The 17,709-nt window shown below is 40.6% G+C and overlaps 1 protein-coding gene across 1 annotated transcript; it reads left to right on the top strand.

Annotated features, from left to right (window-relative positions):
• Window positions 1-10,355: 10,355 nt before the first annotated feature.
• LOC310935990 (neurensin-1-like) lies at window positions 10,356-16,422 on the top strand (the record flags this gene model as incomplete). Its single annotated transcript, XM_083900006.1, has 3 exons — window positions 10,356-10,415; window positions 11,934-12,086; window positions 15,982-16,422. The coding sequence occupies 3 exons, from the start codon at window positions 10,356-10,358 to the stop codon at window positions 16,420-16,422; spliced, it is 654 nt and encodes a 217-aa protein (XP_083756132.1).
• Window positions 16,423-17,709: the final 1,287 nt, after the last annotated feature.

Raw genomic sequence — 17,709 nt, 5'->3', positions numbered from 1 at the left:
CTCCAGTCTGTTCTTGGGTTGAGTCGTAGCAGGGGAGAGTGGGTCAGTCCGTCTGACATGCCAGAGATCGGATCAGACGTGAGTTGGGTTTTTACCCAAAACTGTAGATATAGATGGACGGATAGATTGATATGAGATGAAACGTTACAGAGGTATAATAAGAGACAAGCTGAGCTTAATCCTTTGCAGGGTTACGCGAGTGGATTTGTTCCCAGCGTAACTCCCACATCTGCATAGTGTATTAAAATGATAATCAGTCAATGAATGATGAGGTTTTTTTTCCCCCTCTGGGGGCGAAAGATGAAGAGGAGCCATGCTTCAGGGACTTATAGAAGAGGGTCGGCGTTATTGTGTGTGTGTGTGTGTGTGTGTGTGTTTCATCCTCAAACCTGCAGAACCCTAACAGGATATGTAAAACATATTTCCCTGCAGCTCAAACACGTCGAGAACAGTTAATGATAATAATGATGATGATTTGGCCCCAATTTCAAGTCACTTTCATGACTGCTGGAGATCACTGTTAGTGTGTGAAATGTCACTTTGTTCTTGTGTCTGTCAACACTCACCACTTAAAGGTGCATTATGTGATAAATCTAAAGCTAAACTGGCCGTAAAATCCTCCTAATATGTCACAGAGACTCAGGAATAATGTTCATATAACAAACTGAGCTCACCAACAACAACAGTACGGACAAAATATTTGCATTAAATTTTTTTTTTTTGCAGACTGCAAATCACGTTTATGTTTTGAAATCACATTTTGGCATGTGGCGCCACCTACTGCCGAGTGTCAGCTGCCGAGCAACTACGGGTTGCCAGTTACGTCAGAAAACGAAACCTAAAAATGTTTTGAATTTGAACGTAGTAACCGTTTTTGGCCACATTCTTACATATGGCACCTTTAATTTATTTATATATTAATAGGTAACATAGAAACATTAGCATATAACGGTGCTTAGTTATAGTTGTTGTATTTAACCAGGTCATAAATGGCAGCATCAATACACTTAAGAGTTGCATCATCAGAACATGAGACAATACTGAAAAAAAACCACCGCAACACGAGCAAACAGGTCACTAATTAGGTCTCAAACCCACGAAATGTACATTTCCACTTGCCAGAAAGTGAGTCCAGCTCCAGCCTGAAGGTATTTTCTGCCTCAAGAGATTGTTAAAAAGGTAAAAAATGGTGTTTGTTGGCAGACCGGTTCATGTATTTGCAGCATTTACACACTCCCTTTTACAGTATTTACGATAAGCTATATTAAATTGTCTCTCTCTCTCTCTCTCTCTCAATAATAAGAAGATCTTTCGGCTTACAAAAACCTCCAAATCATTCTTTAATTCCGCCTCAAATGGAAGCAGACGTTGTCTTTTAATTGCACGACAGCCTTGTTAATTCAAAGTCCTTCAGCTTCTCTCGACCCCTCGTCCCTCTTACATTAATTTCAGACAGTCGGGACGCGTCACTTCATCTTAAACACAACGGCGTGCCTTTTTTTAATTACATTATTAAAAAAAAAGGCCGGGTTAAACTCACCCTCGTTCTTAAAACGCGCGCGTTTATAGGCGCACTCGCGTAAGCGCACGTTTTTAATTGCACAATAAAGCCACCGTGTGAAGCGCAAATGTCCCTCTTCCGTCGGGTCCATTACACGGAAAGCGGCGCCGCGGGGCTGAGCACGGCGGCGGCGGCGGCGCAGGTCAAGAGGTCACCGGATGCGTTTTTGCGGCCCAGCGAATGGCTGCGTTACATCACGCAGAGCGTCAGATAATGGCGCAGGAACATGAATAATGCAATGCCGTGTTGACAAGCGGAGTGAAACGCACAGGAGTCTAAATATTCTATAAGGAGAGGAATTCATAGAATAGAATAGCACTTTGGGAACTAATGGGCCGTCAGGTGTCACATTCTATGATGAAGAGGTAAAAGAGTGTGTGAGCGTGCGCGGTGTATATGTGTGTGTGTGTGTGTGTGTGTGTGTGTGTGCGGCGCGCCTGCATGACCGCGCTGCTCGTTATTGTTCAATATGGGCTATAAAACTCGAAACCCCCTTTTAAATGTATTCTCATTTTGGGCTTCGCGCTCCTCACTCGCTTGTCAGGACGTCTCTTTGTGGAAATATTGTAAGCGGTGCATGTGCCGTCTTCACTATAATTAGATTTTCAGATGGCGGAGAGAGAGGGGGGGGGGGGGGTGGGGCGAACGGAGCAGACACACTGTAAGGCAAAAATAAAGCTGTCAAAATATGTTTCCGACTTTTTCCGCGAGACTCAGACAGGTAGATCAATTGAATAATACTCTGACAGCGACTCTGATTGATTTGTTTTCTATGGTAATTGGTGGGAATTTAAACTTTTTACTTAAGGGCTCCGTTACGAGTGGAGTTGAGGTTTTTTAAAAGTTAGAGAATCGGCAAAGAATGTAAAATTAAAGTTATATTTCAGAGTATTATACCGCGTATGATAATGTAGGTTCGTTATTAATGACACGTGCCGACTATTTCCATGCACAGGAGCATTTGAAAGGATGAACATCTGATATAACAACCAGCGTCAAACCAAATTGTTGCTACTGCAAACGTCACTTACACGGGGGACTATTTTCTTATGTTTAATGACGTTTAATAAATAGTGCTGGGCTACGTTAACGCACGACAGGTTTCCATGACGACTGACCGTAAAAAAGACGCGCGTGACGTCATGTTTACGGGACTCTGGATTGTTAAAATGAGTCTCTAACCCATTGGTTCTCAAAGTGCGGCCCGGGGCCCAATGGCGGCCCGCAGAAACATTTCTGGCAAAAAAATATTTTGCAGACTGCAAATCATGTTTATGTTTTGAAATCACGTTTTTGGCATCATGTGGCGCCACCTACCGCCGTCTACCGGTCATTGCAGCCAGTAGAGTCTCCGCTGCCGAGCAACCACAGGTTGCCAGTTACGTCAGAAAACTAAAAAACCTAAAAGACCTCAGTGTTTTGAATTTGAACGTAGTTACCGTTTTTGGCCACATTCTTACATATGGCGTCTTTAATTTATTTATATATTATTAGGTAACATAGAAACATTAGCATATAACGGTGCTTAGTTATAGTTGTTGTTGAATTTAACCAGGTCAGAAATGGCAGCATCAATACACTTAAGAGTTGCATCATCAGAACATAAGACAATACCAAAAAATAACCACCACAACACGAGCAAACAAGTCACTAATTAGATCTCAAACCCACGAAATTTACATTTCCACTTAAAATGAGTCTCTAACCCATTGGTTCTCAAAGTGCGGCCCGGGGCCCAATGGCGGCCCGCAGAAACATTTCTGGCGGCCCTCAGTCCAATGTTGGGTTCCTAAATAGGAACCCAACATACCCTCAGGTATCAAAACTTTGAGAACTTTGAGAACACTAAACTTTAAAAACAGAGGCACTCATACGCACTACACAGTCACGCTGGTTATTTTTAGCGCTGCTCTTTTCGTTTCATAAACAAACCGCTCCAGTTCGACTGTAGGTGTGCTAACTGCGCTAAAGGAGCTAACGCAGCTAACGGAGCTAACTGGTAAACGGTGCCCGCGGCACGTAAACATGACGTCATGCGCATCTTTTTCCGGTCAGTCGTCATGGCAAGCGTCGCGCTTTTAGTGGTGAAAATGCCTCGGCTGTGCCCCCCAAAGGTGGATCCCGGTAGGACAAAGCCGGGACTCGAGTTGCACCAAATTTCACGAAACTTGGTGGTGACGTGTCTCGGACAAAGACGAACAAAAAAGTCAATAGGGACCACAGCGTCAACTCAACAAGAAGTTGGGTCATTTTGGAATTTGGCGTCCATCTTGGCGAATTCGTAAAATGAACAAACTCGTCTATGCATCCATCATGGAGTAGGAAAGACGCGTTCAAGGGATTTATTCTCAATAATATACGGTGCCTGTTGTCGGTGTTCATGTAATTAGTGTAGTTATGTGTGATAATCTTTATATCATTGTCTGTTTTGCCAATTTTTATATCTTTTATTGTGTCGTATATTCTTTAACAGCCAAACCTGGCACAGTGATGAAACAACAAATGTTTCCCAGACAAGATTTTACCGTTTGTTTGTGAGCTGCAGAGGTGGATTTCATTTTTAAAAAAGTCTTAATATATTATGTAAAACACATTTTTATATAAATATATTTATTACTCCCATAGGTTGTGATGCTAACACTGTGCTGTGTTAGTCGCTACTACCCTTTCTAAAAGTGGAAAATTATATGTTATTATAGGCAGGTAGAGAAAATGAGTCTGTCAGACATCAAACCTTCAGAAAACAACGTTAGCCCGTTTTATTTGTCGAGCTTTTCACAGCTAATTAACGCCACGGCTCAGATGTTCCGTGTTATTGACAGTGGCTTTATGGATGGCTGCGGTGTTGCTGCAAAGGCTATTTATTTATTTTATTTATTTTTTTTTTACCAGAAACCATGCAGACAAAACACACTGCATAATTTATGACACCGCACACGCACGCAGGCACGGATAACGGTGAATCAAGACAGTAATAAGGGCAGCGGAGCGCGAGGCTGAAGTGACTGATAGTGCTTTACAGCGGCTTCTAAAAGAGAGTGGGGGAAAGAAAGAAAAAAAAAATTGTGTTTGCACATCATCTTAACGGGAAGTGTAATTATCTATCAGCCAATCAACACCAGGCGGACACTTCCTGTGTATGACCTCGCTGGACTCGTCACCATGGAAATTTATCTCTGATAGAGCACATGCAAAAGCCTCAGTGTGTGTGTGTGTGTGTGTGTGTACTTGATTTATTACCTCTTTAGGACTCATGGGTAAAAAAGTGTGGACTTATTTAGGCAGAGCTTAATTTTATTTTAAGTTAAGATTAAAATGTGAGGTTTGGGGTAAGGTGTTGGTTGGACTGTCCAAATCAGGGGTGTGAAACTCAAATGACCTACGGGCGAATGAGCATCTAGCCTGGTCAAAAGGGGGCGGGATTATAGGAAAACCACTATTCAGTAGCAGAAGAGCAATCTGAGGTTAAATTGAATGAATTTCAAATATTCATTAAAATTATTTCTTAAGAGGTTTGCAAATATTTTCAACACATCCTTGTTCAGGGTGATGCCGACTATTATGATGGTAAATTTCAAGTCATTCCGAGATACTTTTTGTTTTTGTGACTAAAGTCAGTTTACTGTCAAAGTGCATCAGGGCAAATGGATCATTTCCTGATTTTCAAGTATTCATTAAAATTATTCCTTAAGAGGTTTGCAAATATTTTCAACACATCCTTGTTCAGGGTGATGCCGACTACTTTGATGGTAAATTTCAAGTCATTCCGAGATACTTTTCGTTTTTGAGAAGAAACTCAGTTCACTGTCAAAGTGCATCAGGACAAATGGATAATATCCTGTTTTTCAAATATTCATTAAAATTATTCCTTAAGAGCTTTGCAAATATTTTCAACGCATCCTTGTCCAGGGTGATGCCGACTATTATGATGGTAAATTTCAAGTCATTCCGAGATACTTTTTGTTTCTTTGAAGAAAGTCAGCTCACTGTCAAAATGCATTGGGGCAAATGGATAATTTCCTGAATTTCAAAAATTCATTAAAATTATTCCTTAAGAGGTTTGCAAATATTTCCAACAGATCCTTGTTCAGGGTGATGCCGACTATTATGATGGTAAATTTCAAGTCATTTTGAGAAACTTTTAGTTTTTGAGAAGAAACTCAGCTCACTGTCAAAGTGCATCAGGGCAAATGGATCATTTCTTGAATTTCAAAAATTCATTAACATTATTCTTTAAGAGGTTATGTAATATGAATCAATAAAATAAAGTTGCTAGTCACCAAATAATTAGTCAGATGGAGATGGATCAGGAATGGCTTCACATGTGCAGCTCAGGCAATGCTCTTTACAGAATGCCAAAAATAATGCATGATACTGTTATCTAATACACTTTAACGGTAAAGTGCTGTAAAATAGGAATACATTGGAGTTGTATAGAATGAGCTGTAATTTCACTGGTGTTCTGTAATATTAACAGTAAAGCACTGTTTATTATTAAAAAAAACACCTTAATATTGTTGAAATTCTGCCGTAAATTTCCAGAAATGATTTACAGTGCATGTGTTTTGCTCAAGACACCTTGAAAACAGCCCTGCCTTTTTATGGCTGACCTCACTCTTTCCCCACACACACACCCACACACACACACACACACACACACACACTGCCTCATGTTCTTTTCACCGATTTGGATAAAAATGACAGTTTTTGTGTTCTTTTCGTTCGGTGTCTGCTTTAACTGAATAAATAATTCAGATTCAGGAATCAATGAAATATTTACACAACACATATTGGCAGAATCAGACTGTGTTATGACTGTGTGTGTGTGTGTGTGTGTGTGTGTGTGTGTGTGTGTGTGTGTGTGTGTGTGTGTGTGTGTGTGTGTGTGTGTGTGTGTGTGTGTGTGTGTGTGTGTGTGTGTGTGTGTGTGTGTGTGTGCGCAGGGGTGGTTGTGAAGTTTCTTTTAACATTATTTTAGTTACTGTGAGTCTCTGTTTAATGAGAGCTTCTGTTGCAGATGCAGCAGAACTTCTGAAGTGTGTGTGTGTGTGTGCGCGTGTGTGCACAAGTGCGCGTGTGCGTGTGTGTGCGTGTGTGTGTGTGTCACTGACAGCTGCTCGAATGTAACTCTCGATTGGAGTAGACTCTCAGATCCAGTCAGATGAAGTGTTTCATGGACAGTTTAGAGACTTTCATAGCGGCAACAAAAACTTACTTTACACATTTTGATCTCGTCGCTGGTGAAGAAGTCAAAAGAAATCAACCACAAAACGGAAGCAATTTTTTGTCAACGTACTATTTTTTTGTCTCCTGCACTGAATTTAGAAGTTATATTATACTTTTTTTTGTCCAATAGTGTTAATGCAGTATTCTTTTGGAGTGTTTCACTCACTTTGTAAGACTTGTAAGACTCAGTAATAGTAATTAATAATATAATACTATTCTACCATTATTGTACTTATACAATAACTACTTGTACAGTAATTGTATTAATATTAGTATTATATTAGACTTCGTGTCAAATTGTTGAAATTCGCCAAAATTCCGATGGTTGCCGTGGCCACGCCCCTTTGAATCTGCGAGTCCTTTTGATAACTCTACATCTTCGATGATATGTTGGTACGATTAACGTGCTTCGACGAGTTTGTTCAATTTACAAAATCGCCAAGATTGACGCCAAATTCCAAAATGGCCGACTGCCCGTTGAGTTGACACCATGGTCACGATGGACTTATTTGTTCGTCTTTGTCTGAGACACGTTTCCACCAAGTTTAGTGAAATTTGAAACTTAAGTTTCGGCTTTGTCTTACCGGGTTCCACCTTTGGGGGGCGCTGCTGAGTCATTTTGGACCACTTTTGGTACAAAGGCTGCCGTGGCCACACCCCTTTGAATCTGTGAGACAAACTCATTGGTTTGTGTATTTGTTATGTTAGTGCGATTGACGTGCTTCGACGAGTTTGTTCAATTTACGAAATCGACAAGATTGACGCCAAATTCAAAAATGGCCGACTGCTCCTTGAGTTGACGGCATGGTCCCAATTGACTTTTTTGTTCGCCTTTGTCTGAGACACGTTTCCACCAAGTTTAGTGAAATTTGATGCAACTTAGAGTCCACCTCTGGGGGGCGCTGCTGAGCCATTTTGCACCACTTTTTCCCTTATTTTATTTAAAAAAAATAATAATTGAAGTTTTTTTCCCTCTCACCAGCTGTGTGAGAGATCAAGCCCTAATAATGATAACAATAACGATAACAATAATACATCATTTGTTGTTGTAAACATATCACTCACGCATGCGCACACGGTCACAGCTGATCCACATCAGCAGCAGCAGCAGCCTCGCGCATCCAGCGGTCCCCGCAGCAGCGCATGGAACCGCAGTGAGAAGAGCGCGCGCTCCGGCAGGAGGTAAACACCGACCGCGTCAGAGAAGCTGAGCACATCATTTATGTATTTATATATGTATATATATATAGATATATAGGTATACATATATTTAATAAACAATAAAGACACAAACACGGAGCCGCTGTGTAGACAGAGAGGCTGCGCGCGTGTCCGCGATGACTCACTGTGTTCGTTTATCTCTCATTCTTCTCATTCTTCTCATTCTTCTGTTTCCTGCGAGGATTTTCACGTCAGAATGAATGAAAAATGTCGCATTCGATTTGTTTTGTTTTTGGTTAAACTGTGACAATGATCAACCACGCTGGTGGCGCGTGACCGTCAATAATAATAATAATAAAAAACCTGTTGCGTTCAAACGATAAATCCATTCAAATCCATTAAATCAACATTATTATTTAAGGCGACAGCGCCAGTGTCACCTGACACTGAGTTTGTTTGTTGTTATAAAATCACATTTAAGTGGATTCTCACTGTAAAATATACATAAATAATGAGTAAATTCAAATCAGAATGAGGGTTAGAGGGTTATAAATATGCTTATGATATAACATTGATATATTATTGAATAACACGTCTGATGTATAAGTAAACCAGAGCTGCAACTAACGATTATTTTCGTAATCGATTAATCTGTCGATTATTTTCTCGATTAAACGACGAATCGTTTGGTCATAAAATGTCATAAAATGTTAAAACCTGGAAATGATGATGTTCTTGAATGTCTTATTTTGTTCACAAACCAAAATTATTCGGTTATAATGATTTCTTTGTTTATGTGGAGCAAAGAAACCAAGAAAATATTAACATTTAAGAAGCTAAAACGATCAGAAATCTGCTTTCAATAACGAAAAAAGCTTCAAACCAATTATCGATTATCAAATTAGTTGGCGATTAATTTAGTAATCGATTAATAATCGATTAATAATCAATTAATCGTTTCAGCTCTAAAGTAAACATTGGGGCGAAAATGTCATTCGTTTGTTTGTGTTTTTAACACTTTTTCAGAGCGTCATTGACTTTAATGTCTCTGTTCTAATAGTCTGGAGCTAATAATTATCTATACTGACTCATTTAAAGCGTGTTTTTTGGCCATATCGCATTATTTATCTATATTATGAAACATGACTGGACGAGAAACCAGGCGTTCAAATCCAAAATACTTACTACACTAACTCCTATATATGACGTATAGTCTTATGTTGAGCTGGTTTGACTTTATATACTGTGACTGTAATACTTCATATACAGTTAGGTGTTTTTGGCCGTCCTGTGAGACGTAAAATATGCGAGGAAGAAGGAAAAGAAGAAGAAAACTTATATTATAGTCAACGGAGACATTTAATAGAGTCACTTTCTCTTTTTTTAAGGTGTCAAAGGCCAAAGCGTCCATTGGTTTAAGCATTTTTAGTGATTTTTTGTCATTAATTCTACAAAAAATATGAAGAAATAAGTCAGTGTGTTGTGTCTTAGTAAGGCAACATACTATGAAAGTATGTTTTTTAAAAAGTATGGTAAAACAAATCAGTATAAATGTATATAAATATAAAGTATTGACCTCTAAACTCAGAGGAAAAACAAGTTAAAGCGTATAATAGACAGTTAAGTGATTGAATTGATTGTGTAATCACTTGTTACTGCAGTTTAAAAGACTTTTACATCTTGTTATTATTATTTTATTCATCTTTTTCCTGGTTGCTGTTGACTTTCTCGCGTTTGTGCATTAAATGTGTTCTCACACTGTGTGAATTCACGAGTTTACAGTTTGTTTCTTGAACAGTTCGGTGTCAGGATGGTCTCCTTGTTGTGATTACTGATTCGTTTTGGAATCGGGAATGTGTTCCAGATTATATTATATTCTCTATTCGGGTTAACGCTAATGACGTGTCACACACTGTGTGGTGGCCACGGCGACGCAGCGAAGCAAAAAGAATGAAAGAAATCAGTCAGATCGCCTCGGTGTGTGTGTGCGCATACGAGCAGGAACGACGACGTCCAAGTGTGATTCATCTGCGGGAGGGTAACAGAAGCTCCTCAGGGCCACGGCGGCCGTCAATCGTTCACACGCGGGCGGCGGCGACGACGACGACGGCGGCGGCAACAATAACCGGGGCGACCTGACGACACGGCGAGCAGATTTATGACGGGTCTCTGGGAAGGAAAAGGCTTTTTATTGAGAGCGGGAAATCCATATTCAGCAGATAAACAGTGGTTGGTGTTGTTACAGCGTGGAGACGGGCAGCTGACGTGTACACACATCAATCACACACACACACACACACACACACACACACACACACACACACACACACACACACACACACACACACACACTGAGTAAATAAATGTGGATTCTTCCTGCAGGTGATACAAAGGTGTGTGAGCTGCGATGGCGTCCTGCTCCGAGGCCTGTGTCTCCGGCTCGGCGGGAGAATCCTCTGGAAGCGAGGTGAGTTTTTATTTGTTTTTAATAGAGTCACTTTTGCGCCGTCCCAATATTTCCTCCCCCTTAAAATTTCCACTTGGTTTGGACTGCCCTCGACCGTAAAATTCGTGCAAATTAGCGTAGCGAACGTAGCGATCGCGCTAACCTACGTCACAGGCCTGTTGACAATTCTACCGGTGGAGCGTGCTACTGTTTTCATTCAGGAAATACGCCGGCGGATCCAGCTGTTGTGTTGCCCGTTGTGTTTGTTGTTTCTCCGACAATGCCAGTTTTTTTTTTTCTCCGTCCTCGTTTAACGCTATATCGCGAATGTGATTGAAATCTGACAAGTCCGGGGATCTTCGTGTTCACGTGAGCGCCGGCACACACGCATCCAAAACACTGACGAAACTACCCAGGTGTAGCACTGTAGCTAGCTAGCGGCTATTTGGGCATACTCTCTCGACGCACTCGGCAAATAGCCGCTAGCTAGCTAGCTAGCTAGCTGCGTTCATAAATGGTCAGTTACTTTCTGACATTAGTGTTCAAAGCTCAACGGTCCTTTGGACGTACATCAAACCAACATATTCCAACACATTTCGACACTGTAACGTGCTTATTTGCGAAAATGTTGTTCCTCGGCAGATGTTGTTGAAAAAAAAATCAGCCGGCTCGCCGAATTCGCAAAGCATCGTGGGTAATTTCATCTTCCACTTAATTTTAAGCCCGCATCAGAGGTCACAAAATCATCGCACTCCCCCTTGCTCCCGGCTTCACGTGAAAATGTAGGGTTAGGGGAAGTATTGGGACGTGGCCTATGTGTTACATGAGTCCGTTTTTGCTTATTTTAACCATAAAAGGGCGAGAAAATTGTGCTTTTTGCCCATTTTTCCAGAATAACTTTAACTATCTGGCAGTTATTTACAATGTACTGCTGTGTATTAGCAATTTAAAATGGAGAAAAAACAACATAGTTTTTGCGTGTTAAATTTGAAATGTGAACAATACAAAACATATTTAAAGTAACGTGTCTTTGAGTCTTAAAGGCGCCATATGTAAGAATGTGGCCAAAAACGGTTACTACACTCAAATTCAAAATGCAGAGGTCTTTTAGGTTTCGTTTTTTCTCCGCCATTGTAGCTCAGACGTAACTGGCAACCCATGTTTGCTCAGCAGCTGAGACTGCACTACTGACTGCAATGATTGGTAGACGGCGGTAGGTGGCGCCACATGTGAATATTTTGGCTGTACTGTTGTTGTTGGTGAGTTCAGTATGTCATATGAATATTATTCCTGAGTCTCTGTGACAAATTAGGAGGATTTTATGGTCAGTTGCTTTAGATTTATTACATAATGCACCTTTAAGTGCAAAAACAATCCCCCAAAAAAATGCAAGAATGAAATTACCGGCAAATAACCACACGTTGGCTTTGACGTGCAACCTCTCAGCTTTCAGAAACAGTCGGAATGTTTGATAGCACAAACCGCTGCATGTCTTTAAGAAGCCTAAATCTGATCATCTCGAGGTGTTCTTCTGCACAGGCAGGTTCCAGCTGTCTTCAGTTCGGCGTGCGTTCCTATCTGCACCAGTTCTACGAGGAGTGTTCGTCCTCCATGTGGGAGAGAGACCCTCAGGACCGAGGCTTCGTCCAGAGCCAGAGATCAGCCCTGTGGTGGAACTCAGCAGTCTGGAAGGTAAAGCACATCACACATCTGTCACCTTTCACTCGGAGCACGACGTCACACGTTACATCACGAAGTACTGAATACATTTAAAAGTGAAGTTTGGCAGTTTTTTATTTGTCCTTTGACTAAATCAGTGCTTCCAGCCACTAATATGTTGCACCTGAATGACAGAATTGACACAAGTATCAACACTCAAGTCCATTTATTTCCCTTTACAAACACCTTATTGTCCATTTTCGCTAACCCACATATGTACTGTAATCCCACGAGACTCATACCATATATAAAACCAGTCTATCACTCAGATTTGCACATTACATACAGATTAACGTGACTTAAAGTGCTTTACAGGATATAACAAAGCCCTTGCCTTCCTTTAGTAACAGTAAAAATTCACAACAGATGTAATAAAAACAAATAAAATCACAAGAAAACTCGAGAACAAGTTGGTTCAAATATTGGTACAAAATCGCCCAAATATGGCCTTTCAGTCCAAGATGGCGGCCTTCCTGTAGGATTTACAGCAAAGTCCTCATTGACTTTTTGGACCATCCTGACATGATAAACATGTGTACCAACTTTCGTTCATGTACATTAAACTTTTTTTTTTTTTTTTTCAATCACCTGATGAAAGTGTTTTTGTGTATTTTCATAAGCCCCTCCCACGCCCAAATCCCCTCTGTCCCACCTACCTGTTGCCTACGCTTACTAACAATTAAAATGCATGATAGATGTAATAAAAACAAATAAAATAACAAGAAATCTCAAGAACAAGTTCATTCAAATACCATAGGTGCGAAATCGCCAAAATCGCCCCAAAAATGGCTGTTCAGTCCAAGATGGCGGCCTTCCTGTAGGATTTACAGCAAAGTCCTCATTGACTTTTTGGACCGTCCTGACGTGATAAACATGTGTACCAACTTTTGTTCATGTACGTGAGACTTTAAAAAAAAAAAAAAATCTCCTGATGAATGTGTTCTTTCCATTTTCATAAGCCCCTCCCACTTCCAATTTTCCAACGCCCCTCTGTCCCACCTACCTGTTGCCTACACTTACTAACAATTAAAATACATAACAGATCTAATAAAAAGAAATAAAATCACAAGAAAACTCGAGTTCGTTCAAATACCATTGGTGCAAAATCGCAAAAATCGTCCAAAAAAATGGCCTTTCAGTCCAAGATGGCGGCCTTCCTGTAGGTCTTACAGCAAAGTCCTCATTGACTTTTTGGACCGTCCTGACATGAGTAACATGTGTACCAACTTTCGTTCATGTACGTGAAACTTTGAAAAAAAAAAAATCACCTGATGAAAGTGTTCTTTCCATTTTCATAAGCCCCTCCCACTTCCAATTTTCCACGCTTTTTCACCAACATTTTTCGCCACTTTTCGCTCTCAACAATTAGCAACGAGACAAAAAGGGGATAAATGAGGAGTGAATGAGTAAATGAGTAATGGTAATACATCAATACATAATTCAGCTCATTATATGTATGAAAAATAAGGTAAAGCTCATCAACACCAGAAGCAGTTGTTACCTCAGTTTCCTGAGGTGTGACAGTCATCGTAGGAAGCAGCGTGTTTACGCACATCGTGCATCATATACTGTCGTGATTTAGAACATTTTTAATAAAAAAAAAAAATGCACATTTGCTCTTCACGCATCACACATTTTCTTGCTGAATGTGCGGATCAGTTTTACAACAAGAGGCCAACGAGTGCATTTACTATTCGAACAACTGTGCGAGTCTGAAACCTGCAAAGACATCATGTGGCGCATGGTACAGTCCATTGTGTACTTGCCCATAATCACTGCCGCTCTGATATTTCACATAAATAGATTACAAGTTACTGGTTGATATAAGAGCTTCCGCCCACAGTGCGCGTGTCTCGTTATGTCCCACGAGAACATAACGAGGTAGATGGAGGAAATGATGTATAATGACATGTAAGCGTAATTCCCCGGAGCCTCATTGTTCGGCGGAAAAAGATAATTGTTCCTCTTTACACTATTACGCTGTTCACTGGAGTCGTCAGCGGCTGACGTTTATGTCATTTTTATGCTATGCTATTCTATAGCTGTGTGGTTTAATGGATTAAGGATGAAATAAGAGCACATTATTTTAAGTTTCCTCTTCTGTCTTTGACAAACAATTCTCTGATTGTCAGTCACACTAAGTGTTTTGTTTCTTCTTCTTGTGTTCTGATTTTTCGGGGGTTTTGATGCTAACTGAATGTTTCCAATCAGGGTACAGTACGATTTGGTACAATACGGCAAAGAATTGGAAACGGGTAAAGTCCTCGGTAGTACCTGTATTTGGTAAATCGTATCATATACCGCTGTCTGTCCTGTTCTTTCTGTACTTTTACAATAACGTTTGTTTCAAAACACAACAAAAACATCACAGCAGACTACAAAGGAGGACTTCCAGCAGCTCGTTGTTTTCTGCCTGGCACCAGTTGCCGTACCGTTACTGTTACTCTGGAACCCAACGTAAAGGGTACTGGAAAAATGGAACTGTTGGGTATATTTTGTGGGGCTGTAACGATATGTGCGTATCGAATTCGAAATCGCGATACTCAGGGCCACGAACCTGTCTCGTGGCGTGAGAAAACAGAATAGCGAAACGCCCTTTTCTAACCCAGTTATTTTTCCAGTCAGCCACATGATATGAGCTGTTAGTGCTACCAAACTTATTTTTATTAGGGGTTTCAAATCATCGCGTTAATTGTGATTAATTAATTACAGTCATCATTAACGCGTTATGTTTTTTAATCACGTTAATCTCTTCTTTACTGATGTCCTCAGTGACGTGGGCAGCGTCAGACGCAGCGACAAAAGCGTCATAAAACCATGTCTGACTTTAACAAACACACACACGTGCTGCATACCCACAGAAAGGTCAGAAACTCAGCTAAAAGCTCATATAAACCATTCTTATGTTCACCAAACACAGTTAAAACACCGGTGGATCAAACCCGGAGGAGCGGAAAAAACCCGTTACATCGCACACGTTTAAAATAGGCACTGGAGCGTCAGCGTGATTATGTAAACATCGGAGAATTCAGCCCCAAAATAAAGGCAAAACAACAACTGACTTTCAAGAAATACAAGCGGAAATGTTGTCTTACCTTTGCTGTTTATCAAAACAAGTTATTTCCACTGGAACAAAACTGCTTCTAATGAAGAACTACACTTCCCAGCATGCTTTGGGGACAGATCCCAGTCTGATTGATCATTCACTCTGTATTTTTCAACAGTGTTATTTTGTTACAGAAAAGAGAGAAATCTTTGGTTATTTATTTATTTATTTATGTTCAAATCTGTTCACAGTGTTCCAAAAATATTGTTGTAAAATGTTACATTAAGTTGCTATATAAGTAAATGTTTGTTTAGATAAAATGTTTTTTTAAATTAAAAAAAAAATCGTGGAATGTATCGAATCATGGGTCAAAAATTGTGTATCGTTACAGCACCTAATATTTTGGTCTAATATATGTGATGGAATCGCAAAAAAAAGAATACATACAGAACTGTTCCACTCGTTGCTAAATTTGTTACGGACTGTCCCCGTCCCCCGAGGTCCTCACTGTTGTGACGAGTGTCACCATGTTGTAGTGTAATCATAAATATAACCAAACTCTCCCGCTGGTGAACTCATGTGCGATACTGCACACACTGCACTGTCTGTGCATGATGAACTACAGGCAGCGGTGGAGTGGTATTTGTAAAGGTGAAGGATTACATTGGGAACCCCCCCCTCAATTTGGTAATTTGGATTTTTCTGCATCACAAACAACAAAATGACCTTTCCTAACAAGAACGTGGAAGAGCGCTGAACAAAAAAAAACTTCAGCGCAACACAAAATTACCACAATCGGGTTTGTGTCTCTCGTCCCTTCAGGTGTCCTTGGCCGTGGGTCTCCTGATCCTCACCGCGGGCGTCGCCAGCCTCTCGGTCGGTTACTCCACGCCCCATAAAATCGAGTCGTTCGGCGAGGGCGACCTGTTCTTTGTGGACGCGCAGGCCGTCGGCTTCAACCGGGGGCTGCACCTTAGCGCCGCGGCCGGGATCGGGCTCTCGTGTCTGGGCTCGGCGCTGGCCGTGACGGGGGTCGTCGTGTGGATTTTCCCCCGAGCCGACGTGAAAGCGAGGTCGCTCCGCGGCAGGCCGGGGGAGAGGGACGGAGGAGGAGGAGGAGGAGGAGGAGGAGGAGGAGAGTCGTGGTCCATGTGGAGGGGGTTTAGGGATCGTGGGGATGTGGTCACTCAGCCTCCAGGTATTGAAGAGGGGAAGATACCGGTCACGCTGTCAAAGGTGGAAAATGTGCAGCCCACTTCTTAAAGAAAAAGAGGCTTTCTGTTGTCGCTCGAGGGCCCTAGTTTAGTTACAAGGTCTTATTATCGTTGTTCTTTAGACTTTAAAGGTGCATTCTGTAATAAATCTAAAGCAACTGGCCGTAAAAATCCTCCTAATATGTCACAGAGACTCAGGAATAATGTTCATATAACAAACTGAACTCACCAACAACAACAGTACAGACAAAATATTTGGATTAAAAAAAAATATTTTGCAGACTGCAAATCACGTTTATGTTTTGAAATCACGTTTTAGGATGTGGCGCCACCTACCGCCGTCTACCAGTCAGTGCAGTCAGTAGAGTCTCCGCTGCCGAGCGACCACGGGTTGCCAGTTACGTCAGAAAAACGAATCCTAAAAGACCTCGGTGTTTTGAATTTGAATGTAGTAACCGTTTTTGGCCACATTCTTACATATGGCGCCTTTAACTTTATAGTTTGACATAAACAGTGATGGTAAATTTGATTTATTTATCTTCTCATTAAGTGTTAAACGTTATTAGATCGTATCGTATCAAAGTCAAAACAAATGTCTTTGCGCTCCCTGATTTGTTCTTTGTGTCGTGGTCTTTAGTTCACGGTTCGGACCATGGGCGGGGCTTAGGAAGCTGCCTGCTGATTGGCTACTGAGCAACGTTTATAATCTGATAAATGTTGGATACTTGCAATTATGAGTTCCAGACAGACAGCGACTCCAAAACCCAACAAACAAACAAAATACACAATATTTTTTGAATGATTAAATCAATATTTTATTTGCTTCTTAGAAACACACATCTTAACACATTGACTGTATAACAAAGCTTCCATTTACCAAAGCACAATTTAAAACTTCATCCAAAACAAAGAAAATAGCACAAAAAAGAGATGATTTTACTAAAAAAGAAGACCCTGATATGTCCTTGTAAATTAACCTCTTACTCACTGTTATTACTAAGCTATTACTTAGTAGTTATTGCAGAAATAAAACGGTATTACCACACATTATTATTATTATTATTATTACACCATTACCATATTCGTTTTGTTACTGGGTAAAGTAATATCACAGTAATATAACACATTAATGAACATAATATGTAGACAAGGGACTTAAAATACTACTCATTCATCTCATGTATATGTTGTTTTCAGGTAATAATAAAATCATTTAAATTCAGCTCAAAATAATTCAATAAAAGCACATAAATGAGGCTCCAAGACTTCAGCCAGAGACCTTTGTGAAGCTCTTTGTTCAACACCTTTGTAAATACAGTAGAGTAGTTGTTGTCTG

Source organism: Microchirus variegatus (genome assembly GCF_963457635.1).
Source record: "Microchirus variegatus genome assembly, chromosome: 13".
NCBI lineage: Eukaryota > Metazoa > Chordata > Actinopteri > Pleuronectiformes > Soleidae > Microchirus > Microchirus variegatus.
This window is presented reverse-complemented; position numbering and strand designations above follow the sequence as displayed.